Here is a 27,599-nt window from a genome sequence, read left to right as displayed (position 1 = left end):
GTTAACTCCCTTTTCCTTGAATTCCTTCTCTTCGTGGTAGCTATGGCGAAACAGAAGAAGAGCAAGGCCCCTGCCGCCAAGGGGAAGCCCAAGCACTCGCTGGATCAGCAGAGGAGAGATGGCAAGAAGAGCGAGAACCTCAGGAGCTCCTCCACAGTGCGGAGGCTCAGCATGTATAACTCGCGCCCCGTTCGCAACAGCAAGGGCAGGGTTCTTCACCATGACCTGCAGTCCAAGGACCTCCCTTCCACGCGCATCCAACCTGACCGCCGATGGTTCGGTAAGCAAGTTAAGACTTTTTTTTCTTATTTTTTTTGGTTGGTTGGGGGAGTTCTGGTTTTTCGGTAGTAACCGAGGAATCGATATAAGAGTACCCTTCCATCAAGCAATGGGTTTTATAAAGAGAAGCAGGAGATGCAAAGTACACTTTCAGATAGGTACCAACACATGTAATAAACGGCAATGCTTCCAATCTCCCTCTCTCCACGTGGATGTGGCATGATACAATGAGGAGGAGTGGGGTCCTATGTATATACCTCAAGAAAACAATTCAAAGAAGAAGCCAGGTGGCCTACAAGAAATGAGTGAGATAAATGAGAGACTTTCAAGGAGGATCTTGCTCAAAAGGTGTAGAATCAAGGGAATAGAGTTGTTAAAACCCACGTGTTTAGTAACCTATCCAAAGGATGGCCCCTGAGATAGAGATGCTATCTCAATGTACGTTGGCTTGGTCACGATAATTGGAGTATTAAGTAGAGTAAGGCCATAAATTGAGAGGAGATGAATACCCAAATCTAGATCATGGAGGACTTTTGCTTTAGAGCTCAAATGTGGATGGTTAGGAAGTAACAACATTGTGTCCACACCACAAATAAACATGGACGAATTGCCACCTATGATGACAAAGCCCTCCTGATGTTGGAGATCTTGGAGCAAATTACACACGAATATCATGTCATTGGATGTGCTACTCATAGTTGCTAGGAAACATGTTTCCATAAGATAGGAAATGTTAGAAATGATTGCAAGTTTCCAAAATATATGAGATACTTGAATTGACATTTTATCCAAAAGTGATGAGGCCATCTAAAATTCAAAGTGGCCATACAAAAACATCCTTGTTGCATATCAAAAGTAGTGTACTTATCCTTTGTACTATATCAAAAGCTATGGATTGGTTAGTAGCTTCATTGGATATAGCAAAGGCAACTTAAATATTCATGATTGAGTGTCTCTTTCTTCATTGTCTATTCTTTGCTCAAAGAGATGACTTGACAACAATTGTGTTTTTATGTCCATTGTTAAAGTTGACTTGATCACTAAACCCAAGTTTTCTACCTCTTATTAGTCTTTGGTATGTCACAACTCACATTGTACATGCAACCACAAGAAGGCTTTCAGCCATGGAACATGAGTTGAGAGCATGTATGGAGTTGAGAAAGTAGCCAATCTTCTCCTCTTGGCATGGAGAATCCATTGGGCAGCCTTGTAACTCCATGTACAACAAGGTATGCTGTAGTTTTTGACCTAATTCTTAGCAATACAAGTTATTACACTCTTTTCTACTTTGAGATCTTAAGTCTAATGCACATTTTGGACAACTTTGTCTGGAAGAATGCGATTTTTTCACAATTTCATCTCAAGAAATTGCTCTATTTGTGAGAAGAATAGTGTGGGATTGCATGGGAACTATGCATGACAATTGTCCAGGCAAATGTTTTGTAAAATTGGACTCAAATGTTGACGCTTATTTTTAGGATTCGGCAAGTTGAAGTATTCATGTACATTTTTGACCACTATCTAGTTAGTTGGAGATTAACATTGAAGGTAACAAGGTCATTGTGCGCTTATGGATCAGTTGTGCTTGTGAAATTGTTGAAATTCAGCCATTCTATTGTCAAAAGTGGATGCAACAATGGAAGCATGAAAGGATGTTGAAGTAGATTGCTCAACATAAGATAGAAAAGAAAGGAAAGAGAAAACACAAAAACACTGCAAAAGATGAGAACTCAGAGATGTGCTCAGGAAATGGAATCCATATACCAAACACGAGATATTTGCGAACAATAGTGAGTTACTAGCTATATAGGCACTAGCATCGACTCCTCTCTCCAACAGGGCATGCACTGGATCTGCAAGTGATGAATAATATGAATGTCGAGGAAGAGCCTGAATAAATAGGTAAGAAAGAATGCAAATAATGCATTAGGTTAGCCAACATAAAATGCTTAAATGATCACTAATGTGACCACCATAAGATGCCTAACATGCCCAGTAATGCCTAATGTGACCACCATAAGATGCCTAATATGCCCAGTAATGCCGAATATAGCCCAGACTTGCACATGAGCTGACTAGATTGCTAATATCCTCTTGTAGATCAATAGTGATTCAATACAATACAATTATAGAATGATCATGACTCATTATAGTTCAAACAACAATGGCCACCAAAATAGAATCATGTTTATCCAAGAAATAGGTGATTAAGCCATCACCAAGGTGCCTTGGAGTGAACTTGATGATGTTGACGTTGATCGTTCCAGAACCTGAAAATAGAGGAGAATCATAGCATCTCTTTGTATTTGTCATCAATTCCTTGCAATAGCATACCTGATCATTTGGTTAAAAATGCCTTCAAGTATATATGAGCATGGATTGCTTGCCTCTAGCTAAGATTACCAAAGTATCCTCTCATGTGAGCTTGGACTAGGAGCCAATCTTGCTCTCTGGCAAGTAAGAGCCCACCATGAACTTGAAAGTCAATACTGCTGAAGGATTGCAAAACTTGTTGTACTTTGGTCGATGCGTTAGGACAGTCCCTCTCTGGAACCCGTGCTCTTATATATTTGTATAGATGAGGCCAACCTATCCCATGGGCCTCACCACCCTCTCACACCCCCTCTCTAGCACTAGAGAGTTGTGAGAGATGACCGCATCACTTGCACCAGAAAATAGGAGGGATTGCGTAACGTGCTTGATTGAAATTCCTTTAGTGACATGATTTTAGTGATCCATCAAGAGATTTCTCTAAGCAACGCTGCTCGGTACTCCTTGGAATAACATGGGGTTTATTACCTAGGTTCGCTTCAGTCCAGTTTGCAATTAAAGGTTTTGGCTGTAACCCATAAGGATCAACCTGAATCCAGGTTCTTGGAGTGGATTGAGGTTACCTATTGGTTTTCTAGCGTCAGTCTTCGAACCATTGTATTTGCAATTTAGCTTGAATCAAAGTAAATTAATGCCGCACTTAGTTTATAGTGAGTGAGAAATGAGGGGGGAGCAATACGTGTCGATTTCCTCTATTTGTAGGGTGTAGTCTCAACTCCGGTCCCCTAAAACAATATTGATTGAGATCTAAAACGACATGGTAGATACAATGTCCTTTGGATACTTCGCAAAAGAAGATGCAATCCACAACTTATTTTTCCTAGAGTGCAATTATAGATGTTGCGGCCGAAGGAAGACAATGTAGTCATCTTCTAAGCTGCGGATCCGTTGTATCAGCTTTTCTTTACATAGCATGATCTAGTGCATGATCATTGTGTTCTTGTGTTTTTGAGTTTCTCTTCTTTCTCAGTATTTGCTATACACACTGTGTTTCTCCTCGCAAATCCTACTATCTCTTTGGTCTCTTAGTTGTTCTTTGACATCATATTACAGCTAGAGGCGCTTGGTGAGCCATAAAGATCCTTTGCATCAGGGAAGCCAAAGACAGGTTGTAGATTTGGCATAATCTAATGATTTTCCCCCTTCTTCTGCATCATTAGGAGACATACCTTCTCATGCTCTACCACCCTCCCTCCCTTTTATAGGTTGATACTTTAGTGCAATGACTTATTCATAGGTTGATGGAGAGATCACTGGGTGCTTCTCTTTTGGCATCATTGGAACCCCCACTGATGCTTACTGACATCAATCTTTACTCCCTACACCATCAGAGTATATGCATCTACCCCTAGGCACTCATGCCACCTCTCTCTTTTGGGCCACGAGTTTATTTTGCAATGGCTTTCAGATTTTTATGCTCAATGTAATAAGACAAGTCTGATGTACGCTAAGTCCTCTCGAGCTAAAGAAGGATCGTTAAATGCCATGGCCTTCTCGTAACCGCCACAATGCGCTACAAAGGTTGCTTCTACTTCTTCTAGGGTTTTATGAACGTCACCTTGACAACCCATGGTTATGTAGTCTGCTCCATTGGGAGATAATGATTGTTGGCTACTGTCCCCTCGGCAGTCCGCTCCTTCACGAGATAGTGGATATTTGAATCTTTATTATTGTTGAAACTTGATCAAGCATTCTCTCTTTCTTGCATCTTTCCTTGAAACTTAGGATCAAGCACATATGCTGTAGCATGCATAGGAGAGTCATACTCATTCCATCTGCTGATGCATAACTTCTTGATCTGCTCATACCTATCTGCATTTGGTTCCAAACTCTCCAACCTCTCAATCATGCGATCCATACCTTCATAGATCTTCCCAATGCATGGATCCATGCCATCTTCAAGCTTCAACATGTGCATAATAGGATCAACCATTTGGTTGGTGCGATTCACCTCATCCCAAAAATCTCTATCAGAGACATATGCATTACATAACATAGCAGTAGCAGTGGCAGCCCTAGTCCAATTTTCATACTCATCACTAGCAAATAGCTCCCTAATTGCACCTTTGCAATAGTGCAATCGTCCAAGCATAAGAAAGTTATATGCAAATCGTGTATCCGAGTATTTAAGAAGTTCTTTGTCACTTCTCTTGCGAAACTCAGCATGCAAGTACTGATGATTACATATAAATGTGATAATCTTGTTGCCTTTCGCAACAAGAGATGCAATCCATGGCAAGTCCCTAATATCCTTCAACAAGTTATTCAAGCAATGCGCCATGCATGGACTAAAGGTGATATGTGGATACATTGCCATTAAAATGTTTCATGCTGCCCTGTTTATAGCTTCACAATTTGCCACAAATTGCACTACATTTTCTGCCCCAACAGCCTGCATTGCCTCGCACCACTTGGATGCCAATACATCTGCACTCTTTTCAATCTCTGAAGCATCATGACTACCAATAAAGTATACATCCCCACGAGAATATGCGACAACACCATGTATGGACCTATGGCGTGTGTCACTCCATCCATCTGCTATCAATGTCACTCCATTTCTTACCCATTGATTGCGAATATTTGTTGTTGCAATCTCTATGGCTGCTTTCTCCTTCTGAAGCAATGTAGTCCTGATAGTTTCTGATGAAGGGGGCTTATATGTGGGTCCATACTTTGCAATCTTTGTCACCATATTTAAAAAAAAGGTGACCTGGTTGATTTGAATGCAATATGGTCATGGTAAAAAAAACGTGCCACTGCTGCATTTGTTTTCTCTTTTTTCTTTGGTTCCCATGAAGTGTGCAATGAACTCTGTTTAACACCACGACCTGTTGCCATTGATGGCCCACGAGAAGGCTGCGTAGCCACTAATCCTGATGGTCTTCTGCATGAAGCACCATGCCCTGTCGGCCTTGGAGTCCATGTTGTTGGATCCACTGCTATATTTGGCGTCCTCCTGGCATGTGAATTTCCCATAGAAGTGGCTATGTGGTCAAGTAACTCCTGCCTTTTCTCAATTGATACATTGGTGCAAAAACGCATCTCTTTCCCCTCCTCATGTAGAAGATGCGCTTTCACTTTATCAGTCCCACTAGTGTGAGCACAAGAGCAAAGTTTGCTTTTCCAAGGGCGAGCCCCTTCACCTCTCAATGGCACCCTTGCATCTACCTCATTCCACCATGACCAAGTAGTGCTTTGACTTCGTCTAGTTGTTGACGAAGTACCTGCTGAGGATGATGAAGATCCCATAGATGTGAATGCTGCCATCTATTTAGAAGTGACAAATAATCAATAAACTTTAATGAAATTATAGAAATTTGCAACCAAAATTTCAACATCCATGTGTCAAAGTTCAATGAAATTGCAGAAATTTCAGCCAAAATTTCAACACAAGCGTCGAGAATCGAGATTCCTCGGACCTCACCTAATTGCGGGCAGGAGTCAGGCCAAGCAGGGAAGAGAGGTGGGCCGCACGTGAGATAAGCAGGAGAGGCAGATGGGAGAGACGGGAGAGGCAGGCGGGATCAGGCAGGGCTCGGGCGAGGTGGGTGTGGCAGGCGGAGTAGGTGAGTGAAGTGGGAATAGACGGACGACAGGCGGAGCAGTGGGCGACAAGTGAGGAGATGCGGGAGTAGGCGGCGGGCCGGGCGACAAGAGTAGGCGAGTCGTGACACAGGTGGGCGATAGGTGGACGGGAGCAAGTGCGGGAGTAGACTACGGGTGACAGGTGGGAGTAGCAGGCGACAGAGGCGGATGACTCGTTAAAAAAAAAAAAAATTGTGTTGCTGAAACGGCCGTTCCAAATAGGGAACGGCCTTGGAACGGGAGGGAATGGTCAGGGAATGGGAGGGAACGTTTTGCCAGCGTTTCCTGGGCTCGTATCTTCTGGAACGCGTTAATCTGTTCCTATGTGCCGGAACGGGCGTTTCCTGTCTCTATGCTTTAAAATCCTTTCCGCATGGAGTTACGGAGCTAGTGGCTTCTCTTCTGAGGTGGAGTTAGGTTTTATTGTTCCTCCCGTCTTTTGCTCCTTACTATGGGTTACCTTTCAGGTGGAAATCTTGGATCTTCGGCTCCTCTATCTCTTCTTCATATCTCTCTTCACTCCTCTTTCTTCGTCCCTTTTTGGGCCTAAGAGGGAGTGTTGAGAAACCACTCCTTCAATTTACATACCTCATTTAGGGTTTTGCATTGATAGCCCCAAAAAGGTTTGGTGTCCACATTTTGGTCATTTTTTTTGTGGCCGCCTACTTAGTGGTGCATTATCTTAGACAGCTTATGCCTAGAAATAGGCCATCACTTCATTTATTCTTTACCACCATCTGTTCAGTAATTCTTCACCCCTTTTCTTCCATCGCTTTGACACTCTTCCCTCTCCATGCCACTATTGCCATGCCCCTATCGAAGGACATTGTAGTTCATGGCGTTCTTCCATCATCTCTTGCCTGGAGTCATCTCTTATACATCTGGTGATAGGTTCTTGTTTGCGTTTTGCATCCCAGAAGCATCTCCATCAGCAAGTGTCACCTCTTCCACATTTAGCGTCGCCTTGGCATTTGCGTTTGGTAGTTTGGAGGGCTTCTCACACCTTGGCGACATCTTCTCCAGCTTGGCATTAGGTTTTTATACACAGGTGTCAGTCTCCACCTGCTGGTATCATCATCTACTTTGTGTTTGCCATCAATCCTGTATCGCCTCCCACATCTATCGGCCTTCCTTCATACAGGCGTCACCATCCATGCTCCTGTAGTTTGCATTTGCAGCCTTTTGGCTTTTGGGATTTTGCGTTTGCTGCCTAGGCTATCTTCCCTGGTATTTGAGGATTGTAGTTTGCTCCCTTGACAAGTGGTGATGATCTTCCTCATCTTTAATGGCGTGAGAGAATTGCGCTTCCCTCCATAGCTGTTCTTTGTCTTCAGGTTACTTTAATAGCCCATTGCGTGGAGGACTATGTTTCTGCTCCCTTCAATGTGTAGATTCTTATCAGTGTTGTCGCTTGATTTAAACAGGATAGTGTCGTCATCTTTTGAGCTTTGGCTCCGTTGTATCAACTTTTCTTTACATAGTATGATTCAATGCATCATCATCTTATTCTTGTGTTTCTGAGAGTTTTTTCTCCCTTAGTGTTTGTTGTATGTACTTTGTGTTTCTTCTCGCAAAGCCTATTGTCTCTTTGGTCTCTTAGTCATTTTGTGACAATCCGCTCCTTCGAGGCTTCAAATTCTTCTATGATCTTTGTGACCAAGCTTTGTCCCATGATCACTTCTATGGAGTCTTCTTCTCTCTTTCTTGGAGTATTCTTCTCTCTTTCTTACTCAATCTCTTTTTCTCCCTCAATCTCTCCTTTCTTCTCTTCCTCTCTTCCTCTCTTTTTCTCTCTATCTTTCCCCTCCCTCTCTCTCTATCTCTTTCTTTTTCTCTCCCTCTCTCCCTCCCTCTCTCCCTCCCTCCCTCCCTCCCTCTCTCTCTCTCTCTCTCTCTCTCTCTCTCTCTCTCTCTCTCAATCCTTGGCAGTAGTGTCTTGCCCACGTAATATCAAAATGCAAAGGCTTAAACATTAAGGCTTTTTATAGCCTTAGTAAGGGAGAAGTATCCTTCCCCTCTCCACCTTATTATCTTAGAACTCTCTGTCCATGTTGTTGGGATAAAGGCCCGGTTTAACCTCCGTGTATAGTACACGCACATTATTTAGCTCTAAATGTGAATGCATCCTTATGGCACGTGCCCTAAGTATGAATACATTTTATTCTTTGTGTACCAACACAATTGTTGGTACACTCAAATCTAATTGTACTTCACTCTCCCTCTCTGACTCTCTCACTAGCCGTCACACTTTCACGCTTACTCCTCGAAGTTCTACTACATCCAGCTGAGCTCTAACAACTGGTATCAGAGCGCAGATTTTGTGCGCTTCCCAAGACCATTGACAGTCGACTTGGCTGTGTGTGACGGTTGGGCAACAGGCGCACGGGATGTTCAATAGCACGGGCCATCACCAGTACAGCAGGTAGGTCGTGACTAGGTGAACAGTTCAAGCGACTTGTGGCGTGGTGACGGACAGGAGTCCGCCGGGCACATAGCAGGTGGCGTGTCGGGCTGATGGCTGGTAGAAGATCACGCGTGCAGGACGAGTGACTAGCCGAGCGACCAGGTAGACCAAGTACGCGTGACGACGGGACTCCAGGCGCTAGTAGACGTGACAGCCGTCACGTGATGGGGCAAGGTCAACGGACCCTCTCTCCCTCGTTATTTTTGTAAAGGAATCAAAAAATTCATTTAATTTCAAAGTTACCCCTACTTCTTAACAGGGGTTGACGCCTGAAAGCATAGTTGTTAATTTTGTGCAAAATCGGGCCCAAAATTTGAGCTTTTCCCAGTTTTGGCCTCATTTATGCCTTGCAAAGATATTCAAGTCAGAAATTGCAAACATTGCGTGTGGTGACATCAATTAAATTGGGGATTTTGCCAAGTTGTTGAATATGCGCAAGTATTGTTTGACTATAAAGCCTTGAATGGCAAGTTTCTTGTAGTTACTGAAATTTGCAGCCACTTGGAGTTATGGCATAAGAGATTAAGCCATATGAGCCAAAAAGGACTTGATGTCCTTACCTCTCTGAAGAGGGTTGATGGAAAAGGCTTTAAACTTGACTTTTGTAATGAGTGTCAGTTTGGAAAGCAAATAAAAAATTCATTTTACTCTAGTGTCTCTCATAAGTCCAATGTCTTGGACTTAGTGCATTCTAATGTATGCAGTATACTTGTGAAATCGTTGGGTGGTGCTGTATATTTTGTCTACTTTATTGATGACTGTTCCAAAAAGATTTGGGTATACCTGTTGGAAAAGAAAAGTGAAGTGTTTGTTGCTTTTAAAACTTTTCATGCATTCGTGACCACTCAGACAGGTAGAAAGCTGAAATGCTTGAGAAGAATGCACCCTTACGTGCCCTAAGTATAAATACATTTTATTCTGTGTGTACCAACACAATTGTTGGTACACTCAAATCTAATCGTACTTCACTCTCTCTCTCTCTAACTGTCTTACCAGCCGTCACACTCTCATGCTCACTCCTCGAACTTTTAGTGCATCCAGTTGAGCTCCAACACACGTGATGCGGGCGATGTGTATGGTGGCATGGTGGAGTGACTACGGCTTGTGATGATGGAGTGGAGGGAGAGACGATGTTAGTGGTAGTAGAGGTGTGTTCATTTGGGTGGCGATGGATTGTAGAAAGATGGCGGTTGACGGCTGATGGTGGTGGGTTTGCAATGGTATCAGAAAGGTAAGTTTCGTTTCCTTTTTCTCCTCCCTCCCCCCCCCTCTTAGAAACCCCTCCCCCCTTGCCCCCTTCCCCTTCCCCAAAAGCCCCTTGTCACACGGGGAGAGGGCAGAGATATCACAGACTGTCAAGCTCTTCCTAGGATTTGAATAAGATAATCCTTTTCATGCCTTGGCCGAAGAATCCAAGTCGAAGTCAGAGGAGACAGAAGAGTTTGTATTTTATTGCCGTTGCTTCTCCTTTTTATTTCTCGAAGCCACTAATTGTTTGCAATCCTTGCGCAGATGTTCCTTCTTTTCACCCCTCTTTGAAGGTGCAAAAGTCTCATTGGAACCAACATGTTGGGATGAAAGCCTCTTCTGTAATTGCAAAGATGCCTCATGCTCAAGTAGTATCAAGGACATATGTGTAAAAGTCATTGGTGCCGATGATGTTTGGGTCCACAAAGCATTGGCCATTCCATCAAACTCCGGAGGGAGCTTATAGAGCGCAGTTTCTGCAAGATGAGGCTTTGAAAGGGTGAATTGCATGTGTTAAAGCTGATCTTGTACATGTGTAACACGAAGCAAGAGTAGCTGAATAGTATTCTTCGGCTTAAACTTCATCTACTAGAGCTATCTAGAAAGGATAACTACACGCATAGTCAAAGGGGTCTCGCACAACATCTGAAGCTTTGCCCATATCATTGGAGCAGTCTTGTAGGAGGTGATTTTTGGAAGAACTCCTTTAGAGATGCAACAAAGATACAACCAATGGAAAGAACGTGAGAATGACAATACTTTAAACTTAACCAACTCGATCAATTATCACCATGGAAATTAGAAGATAGAGAGACAGAGAGAGAAAAGAGTTGACACCACGTTGAGAGGAAAACCGGCTCCTTTACCTTTATAGGAATGTATTGAAACAAAACCACATATATCAAGTGCTTGAACCATATATAAAAAGGTCAATTTGTTGTAATTTTGAAAACTAACATTTTAAAACCCTAATTTTTGCAAACTGAGAGTAGTAAGCTAATTTTCTTCTTTAGTGCTTGGATTAGATTAAGCTAAGTAGAAAGTGTTTCTTAGATGAGAGATAGATAGGAGAGTACAAAGCATGTGGTTGAAATTTCAGCATGAGAGTTTATTCCAAATGAAGAGATAGAGCTCCAATGTATAGGTGTGAAGCTTGGGTGCTCAAAAGTGGACAATAGAAGCTATAAATGATAAGTGTTTATTGAAAATAAAAGTGTAGGGACACTTGTCTCTTCAAAGTGACATATGTCCTATTTTAGATGTCGCATGTCTCTTCAAAGTGACATATGTCCTATTTTAGATGTCACATGTTACTTTTCGAAAAAAAGAAGCTTCCAATCCTTTTATTTTAAAAATCTCTCAAATGATTTAGAATTTGAGATAGTTGTTGAAGACAAAATTGTTCATTGTGAAATTCCGGAGCCTTTGATGCAAATAGAATTTTCATTTGAGAAACTTTTAAAAATAATAACCGCCTAAATTTTAGAAATCATTGAATTTAGCTTTTTGGAGAGCTTTATTATATAGGTTCATTGGTTCATGGTTTTTTTCTTTGATCATGACCATTTGGTTTCACTTTCTGAAACCACTCATTATATATGGGCTTCTAGTCAATGTGACTATTTGAGTGTAAAAGTCTTAGTCATCTGAGCTTTCTGGTCAATCTGACCGCTTAACTAAACTTTTAATTTCTCATGGACATCTCATTAATGATGACCCAAGTATAATTATAGGGTATTCTGGCGATTGACCATCCTTAAATAGAAATATGAACATTTAATCATATTTTGAAACACTATAATAATATATCATATTTTAAATTAGATGAGCATCAAATTAATTTGAATTTGTTAAGCCGATATGTCTTTGTAAGAATTGATATACAAAAGGTTTGTTATATCTCTCTCTCTTGAAATCCGTTTTGTCATCAAGACGTTGTTTGAACTATTTCTAATGCTACAACTTTTTCATATGTTGCAAGTATTTTTGAAGTCTTTAAAATACTATTTTCGCATCTATTTAGAATCTAAATGAGAGTAATTTTTAAATTTCAGAAGGAATTTTCTAGATACGTTTCTTACTTGTTTCTTGATCATATGAAAGACTATTTGCTTTGGTTGAAATATCTCCTCCTATTCATCTATTTCTGGTGGATGCTCTATTACAGGTTTCAATGGTGGAGGCCCTTCATAAGGCTTCAAAAAATGGATATGAAAAGCATTGTGAATTCTCTAATGCTCTAGAAGTTGCAACTTGTAATAAACATCATAAATCTTTTTAGTGACTTGAAATGGCCAATAATTTCTTATTGCGAGCTTAATGACTTGGAATGAAGGCTTGTTAGAGCTTTTTATACGAGCTTTGTCAAATTTCAGCCATATCCAATCTTCTTTTTGTAAAATTAAGTGCATTCTATACTTATTTTTTTTGTTTTTCTTGAGATCTTTGGATAGCTTGTCTAACTTGGGCAAAAGTTGTATCCATATTATGCATAAACTCATTGGCATGAAATATATTCTCTTAGGTAGTAAGAGTGGTTTTCCATGTATAATCTCAGATGATGCTTTACTTATAGAAGTATAAACTGTGTTGTTATAGGTATATTCTACCAAAGGTAAAAACTTTTTTCATTGTTTGTTAGCTTTATGGCAATAGCACTTTAGCATATTCAATATTATGAGATTGGTTATTTCACTTTGTCCATCTGTTTTAGGATGATAGGAAGAAGAAAAAGTAAGCTTTGTATTCAAATTTTCAAAAAGAGTTTACACAAAAAAAAAAGTTCATGGATCTTTATGAGCCATGACGGATTGTGGTAACCCATGATACTTAAAAGATTCGTTGAATAAATATTCTAGTTATATGTTGAGACTTGATAGTCTTCTTGATTGGAATAAAATGAGTCTGTTTGATAAACCTGTCAATAATAGGCCATATGCCATCATTGTCGTTTGCTGATTTTAGCAAGCAAAAAAAAGAAGTCCATAGCTGTGGACTTTTGGCAATTAAACTTAATCTTTTGGTACACAGGATATTCTTTGATAAATTATTCAATGTCTCGCCAAAGACTTGGCCAAAAGAAATACATTTCAAGTGCCTTGGTTGTGGCAAAAAATACCACGATAAGCCATGTAAGGAGCCGCATGATATTTTTCTATTGCTTTAGGTTTGGAATCTTTAGTAGTGCATAATTTATTCTCCATAAAAAGAAATCTATCTTTGATAATATAAAAGTTTACCCTTTTACCAAGTTGTAAACTCTCCGAGATGATTTCAAAATCTTCATTAGAAGCATACATGTCCCTCATACTAGTGAAATTTGTACGATGGATCATGGACACATGAATCTGAGGTCTTTTTAATAGGGCATTGACCACCTTGTTTTGCTTCCTAGGAATATGCAATATTTGAAAGTTAAATTGAGCTGAATGATTGGCCCATCGAATATGCTTTTCAGAAATCTTTGGTTGGTTGAGAAAATGTCTCAAATTGTCATGGTCCGTCTTGATAAGAAATTCTCCACCTAAAAGATGGTGTCTCTAATCTTTTAAAGCTTGAATGATGGCCATTAACTCCTTTTCATAGATAGTAGCATTTTTTAAAACATTTTTCAACCTTTTGCTTGTATAAGCAACTGCATGTCTTTCTTGGTTTAAGATTGTACCAATGCAGTCTCCTGAAGGATCACATTCCACAAAGAGAGGTTTTGACAAATTAGATATAATCAAAATAGGTCTTTGGCTGATATAGAACTTTAGAGCTTTAATAGCTTTCTTCTCTAGTTTGGTCCACTAGAATGCCACAGTTTTCTTGGTTAAATCATGCAATGGTCCAGTTGTTAGCTTGCTTGATTTAGTTATGTCGATTTGTTATCTCTTGGTTGTGAGCTCCTGTCCAGAGTCTATAATGATAGAGACATGAAAGGTTTGGTAGTTTATTGTGAATTTCTCCCATTTTAGACACATTTCTTATACGTTTTCCTATTCTTTCAAGAGGTTTCCACATCTCGTCAGTGTCAGACTGCTCCACGATTCGTGGATAGTTTTGTCATTATTTTTCAATTTCTTGTCAGCAATTAGACTGCATTTATTAGAGCCATTCTTGTGCATTTGCTACAGTTGGCTAGATTTAGAGCCTTTTGTAACGGTCGGCTGGATTTGGAGGATGTTGGCTATTTATAGCCACCTCATTGATGGCTCACCTACTTTTGTAGGTTATCTTCAGCATACTTCTCTTCGATACTCTTCAACATTGGTGCTGCTTTTATCATCTCAGCCTAATTTAGTGCTCTCAGTGACGCTTCGGGTTGTGTGCAGGGATTGATCAGTCCTCATGATTGTATTTAACGTTCTTTTTTAGTTGGTTCAATACTTCTTCCTTCATCTTCTGCTTCCTCTCTCAGTGTACGTGTGTGTGTGTGTGTGTATGTGCTCGTGTTTCTTCTAAAGGGGAGTACGCAATGGAGTGCTAGATAGAGGTGCGAGTAGCAGAGTTGAGAGTCAGAGAGAGTGAACGTAGAGATAGGTGTACTAGATTGTGATGGCACACAAAGAATGAAAGAATGTATTTATATGTTAGGGTATAATAAGGGTGTGTTCATACCCGTATGACTATATACACGGAAGGCCTGAAGTGGTACCTTTAAGCTAACCAACTCCCACCAAACGAATGAAATGCTCATGTTGAGCCTTTGCAAGACACTTAGTGAGAACATCTGCAGGGTTATCTTGGGTTTTGACCTAAGTCAGTGTGACAAGACTATCATCCAAGACCTGTTGAATAAAGTGGTACCGAATCTCTATATGGTTGGTACGTGTATGGAACATGGCATTCTTAGCTAAACGTATTGCTTTCTGGCTATCACAACCAAGCATTGGAGTACGTGAAGAAAAACCAAAATCCTTAACCAGACGGCCAAGCTAAATAGCTTCCTTAGAAGCTTCTGTGGCTGAAATATATTCAGCTTCTGTAGTACTCAGTGCCACAATTTTCTGTAATCTTGAACACCAAGAGATAGCTCCACTAGCCAAAGGAAAAACATACCACTGGTAGATTTCCTAGTGTGAAGATCTCGTGCCATGTCCGAATCACAAAATCCCTGCAACTCTAGTGTACCCTTTCCATAGAATATACACTTTTCTTGTGTACCTTTCAAGTATCTGAAGATACATTTCATTGCTTCCCAACGTGGCTTGCCAGGGTTCGACATGAATCTACTAACAACTCCCATTGCACGAGCAATGTCAAGGCGAGTTGCAACCATGGTATATATCAAAGATCCCCAAGCTGATACATAAGGTATACCCTTCATGGCACTAGCAGTTGCATCATCCTTAGGGCAATCAGCTTTGCTAAGCTTTGTATGTGGCGGTAAAGGCACACCAAGAGGCTTAGCATCAGCCATATTAAACCTGTCAAGTACTTTGCTAATGTACTTGTCCTATGAGAGAAACGACAAATGCTGCCCTTTGTCTCTTTTAATGCGCATGCCCAAAATGTGTTTAGCTGCCCCCAAATCTTTCATGGAGAAGGTTGAACTCAACTGCCTTTTAAGAGCATTCAAAGTACTCTTATGCTGTCCTGCAATCAGCATGTCATCCACATATAAAACCAACACAATAAGGTTTCCATCATCAGCCTTTTTAGTGTATAAGCTGTGATATGCATGACTGCGTTTAAATCCATGGTTGAGCATAAAGGTATCAAATTTTTTGTACCATTGTCTAGGGGCTTGTTTCAGCCCATATAAGCTGCGTTTCAGCTTACACACCAAATGCTCTTTTCCTAGAATAGCAAATCCTTATGGCTGCTTCATGTACAACTTTTTATCCAAGTCACCATGAAGAAAAGTAGTCTTCACATCCATCTGATCCAACTGGAAATCCAAGGATGCAGTGAGAGAAAACAAAACACAGAGCGTAGTCATCTTTACCATTGGTGAAAAGACCTCTTGGAAGTCTATGCTTTCCTTCTGTGTATAGCCCTTAGCAACCAGCCGTGCCTTGTACTTGGGCTTCCCATCAATACATTTCACTTTGTAAACCATTTATTAGTAATAGCTTTTCTATCCTTGGGCAAAGGTACAAGCTCCCATGTGTTATTTGCATATAGAGACTTCATCTCTTCTCGCATAGCAAGCTCCCACTTTCTCTTGTTTTTGACGGTCCATTTCTACTTCTATGGATCCGAACTGGAAGGCCACTTCACATGTGGATTCTCCTTTGGCGGATGCTACCCGCTACCGTTAGTTGATTGGATCATTGATTTGGCTTCTCAACATAGAGGTTGATCTATGTTTTGCTGTAGGTCTTTTGGTTGGGTTCATGAGTGCACCTCAGTAGGTGCATTGGCAGGCTGTTGAGAGGATACTTCGGTTTCTGAGGGGGACCTCCGACCTCGGGATCTCCTATCCAGCAGGGACAAGTGCTTCTGATCTTGTTCTTGCAGGTTGGAGTGATTCAGATTGGCTGGTGATGTGGATCAAAGGCGGTCTACTATAGGTTATTGTTTTACCTTGGGTGATGGTGCTATCTCTTTGAGTACCAAGAAGTAGCCCACAGTAGCCCTAGCTTCGACAAAGGCAGAGTATTGGGCTGTGTCTTCTACCACATGTGAGACTGTGTGGCTTCGGCGGTTGTTGGAGGAGCTTGGCTGTCCATTGCTTCACTCTGACAATGTCGCACTCATAATAGATTCCCAATCACAATAGGCAGCCTTTGGATGCAATCAGCAGCTGCAAATGCAGATCTGGAGTGTGGATCATCTTGATCGAAGGTAATGGCAATAGGGCGGCCTGCACAGTGAAGAAAATGATAGGTAGGACTGCTGTAGGAGACAGATAGTATGCAGATGGAGTGTAGTATGATGCAGGTAGCTGCTGTGTGATCAAAACGTAGCCTCGTGCAGCCTCTTTGAATGCTAGTTATTGCTCAAATGTTGATGACAGCAGGCTGGGATGCCTGCACATTGAAAATGCTAGTTATTGCTCAAATGTTGATGACAGCAGGCTCTTTGAATGCTAGTTATTGCTCAAATGTTGATGACAGCAGGCTGGGATGCCTGCACATTGAAAATGCAGCCTTTAGAGGCTGGTGACAGTTACAAGTTGCTCCAGAAGGCCTGGAAACAGGTGGCCTGCTGTAAATGCAGCTTGTTCAAGTGTCAAGGCTGACAGACGAGAAATGGGCGATGGCTGGCTGCACCACAAACTAAGGTATTTGCGAATGGAGGGTGTGGACAGCAGGGGATGATGGTGCCAGCTGATGGAGAAATCTGCAAAAGAAGGATGGGCTGAAGTGGTTGGGAAGCCTTCTATTTATAGATGTTCATCCTCCCAATGTTTGGGTGTTGCCTTATGGGACACAAACACTTGGGCAATAGCTCGTAAAGTTTGGTAATTTTATGTTTTGGGGTTTGGGTGGAAACAATAGTGGAAATGCGTTTTATAGCCTTCGTTAGCTGAACTTGACATTGGAAAGTTACTAGTTGAAGTTTGTAACTCTTTGTAAGTGTGAACCACCAATGATGGTAAGTGAATAGATTGTGAGATTGTGCAAGGGCCTAAACCCCCTTCTAGACACTTGTCTCAAGTTGATGAGATCCACAACTCTTGAAGGTGCCCTCATGTGAGTCACACCCCATAGCCAAGGAGAATGCTCGGAATGGTCAAAGGAACCGTATAATGATCAACAACCATGGAAGAGCCTATTCGAACCATGGTACCCATAAAATTTTTAATGCAGTTTTTTAGCTTAACATATGCTTGGACTGAAATGTGTCATCCAGCCTTAACATATGCCTGGACCGAAATGTGTCATCCAGCCTAAAAATGGCCATGAAATGTGGGAAATGGTGTGATGGAGTGCAACATGGGCTTGGACAAACCATGTGCAGATTAGAGAAGGTAGTGGGCAGATTTGAGATCTCCACATAATGTGCCTAGGATGGACAATGCTGATGGGCACAAAGGATTGATGGACGCAAATGATGTGAGGGCTCCAAATATCCTTGCTAGACATTGGCTAAGGCTCACAACAATGAGATGGACACAAAGAATTTACATGATTGCTAACATCATTGCAGTCCATCAAGCCCATGTTGCACATACGACATGAAAGTGAGACGAGAACTCAACTCCCAATCGTATGGCCAAAATAAGCATGCTTCTGAGCTTTGGGTCAACAACATAACAAGCCATATTCCCATGGCAAGGTGATGCCCAATACATGATGCTACCAATCCACACTTTCCTTAATACGCTTCCATAGATCTCCAATCTGCATACAGGACATAGCACATGCCATACAAGCATAGAAAGAAACATAAAAGGGATCAACACAAGACTTGTGAAGGTATGCTAGGGTTTGCTTAGAGAAAATGCAAAATGTATGAACACGAGTCAACACAATAATTCAGACAAAAACACAAAAACACAAATAGAGAAGAAAGATAACTGTGAAGTGAATGAATGAATGCTATAAATGAATGAAAGAGTGCGAGATGTTCAAAGGTAGAATTGTCCAACAATCGATGACTCTCATGGGAGCGCACTGAAGGAGCAGTTGGAGAGTGATGTCCACCAGAGATGGATCTTGAGGGCTGTAACCACTAGTCTGGGAGCAGGTGGGCAGCAAAACACAGTCTGTAGAAGAGTGTGTTGAGTTGTAGGAGGCCTCCAAGAACAAGGTGGCAGTAGGAGCAGAGTTGTAGCAAAACACAGCAGTAGCTACACTCTGTGTGTCAGGGCAGCAGCTGGAAAGGGCAGATGTGAGGCTGATCATTGTCAAGGAGCCTGTCTGGGTCAAAAGAGAGGTGCAGCAGCCTGTCGCTGGCAGCAGCAGGAGAAAATGCAGGCTGAACAAGTGGTAGATGTGGTGCAGCCGCTAAGAGCTTGCTGCTAACATCAGCAGTCAGACTGAAAACACAGCAGCTAATAGGGCATCAAATGCTGATGGAGACATGGCAGCAGTCATGAGGGCTGGACAGCCTTTGGATGGCGGGCTGATGGTTGGAACCTACAAAAAAGGGATGAATAGAGTGTTTGGGGAGTTGCCTATTTATAAATCTAGATCCTCCCAAAATTAGGGTTTTGGCTTATGGGACACAGTGATTTTGGTAATCTTTGAGTTTTGCGGCTTTTTTAATGAGCTAATGAAGATTTAATGTGTAATGCATAGCCATAGAGCTTGACAAGTGCACTTCCAAACTTGGAACCGACAATATATTGGGCCAAGCTTCAAGGTAACTGCCGTTTCACCCTTGAAATGTTGTGTTTCAGTGTGAAACATTTCATTTAAGATACATACATTTAGTATCTTTTAATAGAAATTGTTTCTTTTTTTGAGGGTCAAATAGGGAGATGGAATGCTTCATATTGAAATGTTTCATTAGTGAAACATTTTTCCCATTTCATCCATGGTGAAATAGTTTTCATGGTTACTATTGCAAGCTTCTATTGCAAGGATTGACATCCCATACTATCAACCCACACCATCACGGTGTGTGGATAGAGCCACTCAAGGTTTAGATTCCAAGTTTGAATCTTGCAACAGATATCATGCTATTGAGCCATCCTTTTAATAGGGCTCCTTAACCACCCTAGCCTTAGTGTGTGTTCACACTGTAGGGCCCCTTTTATCATCCTAACTTTGAAGATGCATTCGCATGTGGTGACCAGATTGTCAATGGGGTCAATAGCCAATGCTGCAGATGCCCATCGAGGATCTATAAGGACGTAAAAATCCCTTTGTGTGGACCATAGGAGATGTTGCACAAATGAGTCTCTAAGTCTCTTTTACAGGTTTTCTAAACAGCCTTAGCTCTTACAGCTTGTTCACACCTACTCACGAGTGCCCCAAGCTTGGTTCATGAATTGTCAAATGTTATGGATGCTCATCTTGGATGCCCAGGGATGTAACACTTTCCTTGGGAGGGAGGAGGCCTTTCCCACCTTGATGCATTGTTCTTGTGTGTCTATTATGCCTATCTTTTCCTTTCAGTTATGTATGTTGCTGATTGAGTGGAAGTGACTATCTCAAGCAACCTCTGCCAAGCTATAGTGGTAATAGAGCTCAGGCTCTTTGTTCTTTTCTGAGAGAGAGTCGATTCACAAGATATATGATTTGCTTTGTAATTATGGCTGATTGTATTTACCTATGCGTTCTCTAGGAGGACATGGGGAACTTGTTCATGCTTCCTACCCAAACAAAGATCTAGATAAAACTTGGCTGTTAGAGAAAATCTGACAAAAAGACCCCCTCCTTTGTGAAGATAAATTTTTAGGGAACCCTCTTTTCATAAAAAGGAGTCACCGCTGCTCTTTGCTTAAATACTCAAAAGAATGAGAGAGAGACTCCAAGAATAGTGATTAACTATATGTTCGTGTACTTTATGCAAGATACACAATCTATGAGATGCAATCCTGAATGTGAGTTTCTTTTGAAGTGTAATGACCTATTATAGAGTCTACATGGAACTGGTAAAGTTGGACGGTAAGTGTGTCACTACATAGATCCTGTCAGAAGCTGCATATCTAGTTAATGTAGCAAATGACTTCTAGTCTACCTGATCCAATTCTTCATGAGGTGCAACAATATGCCTGCATAAGTGCTTTAATTCACGGTTATATGTTGTAGCAAGGGCTTATATATCTATTCTGGCTCTCTGAGGTGGAAAAGTTTATTACTACTGTCAGGGAACACTCGTGTTGTTAATCAAAAGGAGTTGGAGAGATTTCGTGAAGAGATGCAGACCCGCATGTCAGATTCCTACACTGTCATTTTGAAGGAGAAAAAGCTGCCACTTTCTTTGCTGAATGATCATCAGAAGGTATTTATGTACTAGGTTTCTTTTATGCAGTTGTTGCCAAGTAATTTGAAAATTCACAAGAAGCATAGTTTCAAGATTTCCAACCCTGATTTAGTTATTTACAGCAAACAAGGGTGCACCTTCTAGATACAGAGAAATTTGAAGACACTTTTGGGCCAAAGAAGAAGCGAAGACGACCTAAGTTGGATATTGAGGACTATGAAGATCTACTTCGAAAGGCTTCAGATGTACAAGGTTTACAAATTACCACTAGTCTTTGATGATAGTGCCAAAATGAATTCAAGTTGCATTTTACAAGTTGTTACGCTTGTGAGCTGGATGATAAGCATCCATATTTTGAAACTTGTCCAGTTACATCAGAATGTGTTAGTCTTAGCAAATTTGATTTGTTTCTTGTGTCTTGTGAATGCTTTTGTTTTCTCATTGCTGACAATGATGTTAAAAAGCAGTAATGAGAGCAAAATTATGAGTTTTCTTGTTTACGGCACAGAAAAGTATGAGAATGGAGGAGCAAATCAATTTAGCTTGGATGAGAAGGATGATGGCTTTCGCCAACAAGCTCGGCATAGCATGTTTGAGAAAGGTCAAAGCAAACGTATCTGGGGTGAGCTTTACAAAGTGATTGACTCGTCTGATGTGGTTGTTCAGGTGAGGTGTTTGAAGGCATGCTTGATTTTGCATTTACTTGCTGGTGATGTGGCAGCAAAACCACATCTTCTTGATGTTGGCCAATTAAACATCTGGCTGTTTCAAAGGTTTAATGGATAAAATTGTGACAGGAATTATTTAACCTTCTTGTTTGGAAGTGTTAACATAAATTTCTATTGTATTTGCTCTAAGTCACTGTAATCCACTGTTTATCCTGGCTATGGAAATGTGCTGACTTTTGACATTGATGTGGCAGCAAAACCACATTTTCTTGATGTTGGCCAATTAAACACCTGGCTGTTTCAAAAGGTTTAATGAATAAAGTTGTGACAGGAATTATTTAACCTGCTTGTTTGGAAGTGCTAGCATAAATTTCTATTGGCTTTGCTCTAAGTCACTGTAATCCACTGTTTATCCTGGCTATGGAAATGTGCTGACTTTTGACATTGAGCTTTAGTTTCAAAGGATGGCTGTAAAAACTTTCATCCATACAGTCGTTTAGACTAAACCAGAGGATCACCCTGTTAGAAAACTAACTGTTGTGACAGTAAATGAAACCTGAAAAATGCAATTTGAAACATTCACTTTTGGTTGTGTCACCTTTTTGTGATGCTTTTGTTGGTGCTGATATGATAACCTGGACATTTGCTTGTGAAGGTCTTGGATGCAAGAGATCCTCAGGGTACCAGATGCCATCACCTTGAGAAGCACTTGAAAGAAAATTGTAAACACAAACACTTGGTTTTTTTACTTAACAAGGTAACCCTTCTAGAATCTTGTGTCTCTAGACTATATTATGAATTTTTGTCGCACTTAGTAATGTAGGTTTGTCCAAGAAAGTATGTTTCTCTTTGATGAGAGCATGTTTATTAGAACTGTGATATGCAATTTTATATGATATCGGAATTTTTTCTGATTGCAGTGTGACCTTGTACCAGCTTGGGCCACTAAGGGATGGCTTCATGTTCTTTCCAGAGAGTATCCAACATTAGCATTCCATGCAAGTGTCACAAATCCATTTGGCAAGGTATGGAAATGATTATATTGCAAATCATATATCTTGTGTTGTTGTGTGCACCCTAGAAGAAGTCGCTTTTCCTTTTTGGGTTGGTGTCAACCTCCAGAAGAAACGGGGTTTTGTTTTAATGGCCAGTAAGCCTCTTGGTGTCTTTCTAGAGTATGAGCTTAATCTTTACATATAGCTGTCTACACCAGTTGTAGGATGGGATAACAAGAGATCTGGATTGAAAAGACCTGGTGGCATAGGGATGCTATATGCCAAAACTTGAAAAGGAAAACAAGGGGGCGTATAACTTGGCAAGACTGTGCAACAGATATTTAACAATTGCTATCACACCTAATAAACCACATATTTAACTAAAGGGAAAGTAGGAACAAAGGAAGTTGGAACACTACAACAAAGTGGCAAGGCCCACCCCTCTGAGGAAGCGACAACCCTCAGACCTAGCTGCATCCATGATATTATTTGACTCTCACCACCACCAGACATTCTGATAAGATTCACTTTACCAGACTATCATAGAGCAGCTGAGATCCATCCACTATAACCCTAAAATGATCTTGTAGGACAGTAAGAGAGCCAGATGCTCTCATATATAGTGATAGCATCATGAATTGTTTTTATCTTATTTTCTTTTTTTATCCATGATGAGACATACCATTGATTCATCGTTCTCATCATCTCCTTAGCAGACCTTGCTTAATATACATGGAATTGATCTGGAAGCAGTCTGGACTCTGGACAGGTTAAAACATACCAAACAATCTCTAATCAAGCTCTAGCTAGAGTTTTTCACAAAGAACCTTCCAACATAAGCTGAAAGTAATCTATTGTATATGCTGATATTTCCCTTCAAAGTCTTACTTGTTGTTCAGAAGTTTTGAAATGTGTAATTATTGGCCAAATAAAAGGTGCACTACTTCTTTCTGTTCCTTCTTCCACGCTACTGTACCATCAAGTTGTCCTCAATGACATCTCAAAGGAAGGATCCTTGAAAATATGTGAAAGCGTAGGCTGCAAACAGCCTCTGTTCAAACCTCTGGATAGCCTCCATCCCAAGTCAGGTTGAGACTAGTGTGCACTACACAGAGAGAGTGTGAGAGAGGGAACACAGAGAGAACTGAAGGAATGAAACTCTGATCTGAAATGAAGAAGGGTGAATACAAACAGTTCCTGCACATGTGAACTGGATATGTTAATGAGGGCACTGGACTGTTAAACAAGCAGAGGAGAATGCAGGCAATGATGGGGAGATGAAGACAAGGAGGAAGAGGACAATGATCAAGATGATGCAGAGGCACAAGAGTGGTGGTCACCTTTAAAGGTGAAGGGAGAACTGACTGGCCTGCTGCCCTGGGCTGATGTGCCATTGCATCCGACAATAATGGCCAACCTGCTGGTCATAAGGCCACCCAGCTGCCACAACTGAGAAATGCACTGTAAATGCCGACTCAAATGGTTGGAAATACTGCTGGAATATAGCAAAAACAGCATACAACAAATGCATAACATGAACACAATGTTTCCATCAAACTCTGCTGGAGCCCACAAGCAAGGGATGACAGCAGAAACACAATGTATGGTAAGTTTTGCTATGGAGAGATGAAACAGGTTAGAAGAAAAATTGGTGCGGAGAATCCTCAATCAGCCTTAACTGATGAAAATGAAGCAGGATCAGCTTCCCTGAAAGAAAATGAAACTAGACTGGACCTTGGGATGTGAAATAATGCAATTTGAGCAGTGCTAATCGTGCTTTGTAGCTGGGCAATGGTAGTAGAAGTCACCTGATAAAATTTAGCTTGTAAGTAGTTTTGTTCGGCAGAAACAAACACTAATTTAGTTTGCTGATGGATTGTGGCAGCCTCCTGATGCAATTAAAGAATGATAAATGCTATTGGGTTCAGTTGTCCAGCTTTTGAGTCCCAACTGTCAGCTTTTCAGGCTTTTTTGACTCTCTTTCTAAAGTTTCAGCTTTTCATAGCACTTTTTTGTGCACATCATCTTATCTTTAAAGACACAGCAAATGATCTCTGCTGCAAAAGTGACTGCACTTGCAATCTAGGTGCTTCTATCAAGATCAAGAATTTCGAGTTTTTAGGATGGTGGCTTTTGGGACTTGGCCAAATATTGAACTTGCAGAGCTATTTGACAAATTTTGGGGTGTTTTTGGGGGTGGGGCTGAAGGGGGAGCCTAAGTAGGTATCCAGCAGCTGCATGACCGGCCTAGAACAATTTAGTTCAACAGTTGTAGGATTTTGGCCTGGTTGCCATGAGGAAACTTTAGGCAATGGTGTTAACTTAAAGACAATACACAAACAAAGCTTAAAGACAATTTAGAAACAAATATCAGTAGCATCTTAACTATCTCATGGTTTACATCCAATTTCTAAGCATGGGTCCCTTAAGTGTTCTTCACAGGCAGTTCTTTAGGGGTACCGACACAAAAAACTTCAACTAATAAAGGATTTTGTTATATATTTTTGCAGATTTTTACAATTTTAAAAACTGACATGGCTTGAAAGTGCTTGAATATAAAGGGTCTTTACTACAATTTGGGGAACTAAATGCAAGTTTTTGTGGGATCGAAATACCATTTTGGTTCATCTGCTATCTAGAGGGGAAAATAAATTTGGAAGGCAAATAAAGTGGTCCATGTACTGGCTGGAATAATTTACTCAGCATTAGAATCAGCAGCAGATCTGAGAACAGATAGCCCTATATTTTTTCAGCCAGATTGTTATATGACAAATATCTGCTTCTATCTTATATTTTGAATGTTGTTGGAAACTGCAATCATGTAAAAAGACTGGTTGGTTGAGATCAATGTGTACCGAAATCAACCCTTGTGTTCTTGCCACACATTGGACATAATTATTCTACTGTTGCTATTTAGTTGTATCAGTATCATAGTTAATTTTTTTATTCAAATTTTGTTGTCCAATCTTGAAAGCAGTAAAGTTGCTTGTAAGTTGGCTATACTAACTGTGTTTTTTTTTTGGGGCTGCCAACAGGGATCTCTCCTTTCACTTCTAAGGCAACTAGCTCGCTTAAAGAGTGATAAGCAAGCCATTTCTGTTGGATTTATCGGGTACCCCAATGTTGGAAAATCATCTGTGATCAACACACTACGCACAAAAAATGTATGACAAAATATTAATCCAATAATTTGTTCTCATCTCTACATGTTCACCAAGTAATATAAATTTTTGCTTGTTACAGGTGTGTAAAGTGGCCCCTATACCTGGTGAGACAAAAGTTTGGCAATATATCACATTGACAAAGAGGATCTTTTTAATTGATTGCCCAGGAGTTGTCTATCAGAATCATGATTCTGAAACTGACATTGTTTTGAAAGGCGTGGTCAGTACTTTTTTCCATCACAGAACACCTTGAGAAGTTTTCAGCCAGGGTGGTGGTTTTTATGTCTTTTTCTGGTGTACTATTGGATGGATTTTCATGTTAGTTCAAAATTTTTGATAGCAGTTATAGCTAACATAGGTATGAAACTAAGACTAAGCATTGCTTGTGGTGCTTTTTATCTGCGTTTTATTTCATGTTCTTTTGACCATTATTTGATCAAAATGAAGCCAACCATGAAGTTACAGCTTAGATTTGAATTTTAATAAGTGGAAGTTTATGCTCGAGAGGAGCAAGATGGAACTACTACTTGTTTTTTGGTTATGTTTTACATTTAGTCTTTAGAAAAGTCTTGGAATTTCTAGTGATAATTGGTAAGGTCACAAATTTGAGTTCAGGTACATCGGGGGTGCATCTTATGTGATCTAGTAGGATCCAGGAGTGTATGCTTGGGATGTCCATGTTCATGCTGTGAAACAGACTTCTTCATCCCTTAAGAAATTATATTTCTGCATGTGAGAAGCTTACATCCGTGTTTGAATGCTGATTTATTTCATGTTTTGGGCTGCATGCTGATTGTGTAGTGACATTCAGGTTGTCTTTGAAAGCATGGTGAAAAAGGAAAAGGAAACATCAGAACTATATTCTTCATATTGGAAGAGGATTAAATATTGGTGTCTAATTGATGCCTATGTTTTCTGTAAGTGGTAAAACTTTGGAGCAAATTGTTTGTTCTTGCCAGGTCAGAGTAGAGAATCTGGAAGACCCTGCTGAACATATTGGGGAGGTACTAAGCCGCGTGAAGAAGGAATATCTAACCAGGGCATATAAAGTTCAACAATGGTCAGTATTTGCAACTTCTATTCACACTGACTCACCTTGTTTTTCAACAAGGTGAATTACTTGTTATTCAAGTTCTGAAAGTTATACATATTAAAAGTCTCTCCATTTTTAAAGTCTCTAAATTTTTTATGACAGGGAGAGTGACGAAGACTTCCTAACCCAGCTTTGCAAGTTGACTGGAAAGCTTCTGAAGGTAGCTATGGCACTTTTGGCAGTTTGTCACGCTATCCTTTCTGAGTTTCTGTTGACATGAGTTCACACACACCTGTCTGTCTGTATGTCTCTCTATTTGTGATCATTGTCGCTGTTTCGAGGTTTCAGGGTGGAGAGCCTGATCTTGTCACTGCAGCAAAGATGGTACTTCAAGATTGGCAGAGGGGGAAGATCCCATTCTTTACAGCTCCACCGCGGCTAGATGATGGCAAAGATAATGCCGATGATGCTCAAGTGACTGGTGCAAGTGACGAGAAAAACTTAGTTGAGACAACCAATGAAGGAAAGGATACCGCTGTCCTAGCTGCTATAAGTAATGTCATAAAAAAGCAGCAGTTCTCTGAAGTGCCAGTTCAGAAGAATTTTTTCGACGATGAGGATGAGGGAACTCTGGAAACGTCGGGAGATCTTGATGGGATTGGAGCAGGTGAAAGCGATTTGCATAAAAAGAATATGAAGTCCCCTGTTGTGGATGAGAATGTGACTAGCAATGAAGATGAAAATTTAACATGGGAGGATGTTTTAAAGAGTGTACAGTCTGAGCTGGGTGTTCCTGTTATGATAGATGATGCTGATAGACCAAAGAAGAAACACAAAAGTGAAGATGCGATTTAAATTTTTGTGCTTCTGTAGTTGCTTTTGGGCAAAATTTTTGAAGGGTTAGATTACAGTTTCCTGTTGAAGCTTTACAATGTATCCTTCTCAATCTAGGTCACCTTCAATTTGTCTTATATAGAACTTAAGAAGAAATGAGTCCTTCAGGCTTTTGCCATTGCTCCA

The 27,599-nt window shown here is 40.6% G+C and overlaps 1 protein-coding gene across 1 annotated transcript; it reads left to right on the top strand.

Moving 5' to 3' along the window:
* Positions 1-27,599, top strand: ATNUG2 (GTP-binding family protein). Its single transcript, XM_087679746.1, has 11 exons — positions 1-280; positions 20,604-20,737; positions 20,842-20,971; positions 21,228-21,385; positions 22,043-22,144; positions 22,308-22,412; positions 25,418-25,546; positions 25,626-25,766; positions 26,506-26,606; positions 26,742-26,799; positions 26,928-27,599. The coding sequence occupies exons 1-11, from the start codon at positions 43-45 to the stop codon at positions 27,432-27,434; spliced, it is 1,803 nt and encodes a 600-aa protein (XP_087535872.1). The 5' UTR covers positions 1-42; the 3' UTR covers positions 27,435-27,599.

The sequence above is a fragment of the Lygodium microphyllum genome, chromosome 6 (assembly GCF_053477565.2).
Source record: "Lygodium microphyllum isolate KBCC chromosome 6, Lygodium_microphyllum_v1.1.10, whole genome shotgun sequence".
Classification (NCBI taxonomy): Eukaryota; Viridiplantae; Streptophyta; class Polypodiopsida; order Schizaeales; family Lygodiaceae; genus Lygodium; species Lygodium microphyllum.
The sequence above is the reverse complement of the archived record's forward strand: the minus strand, read 5'-3'. Positions and strand labels throughout refer to the sequence as shown.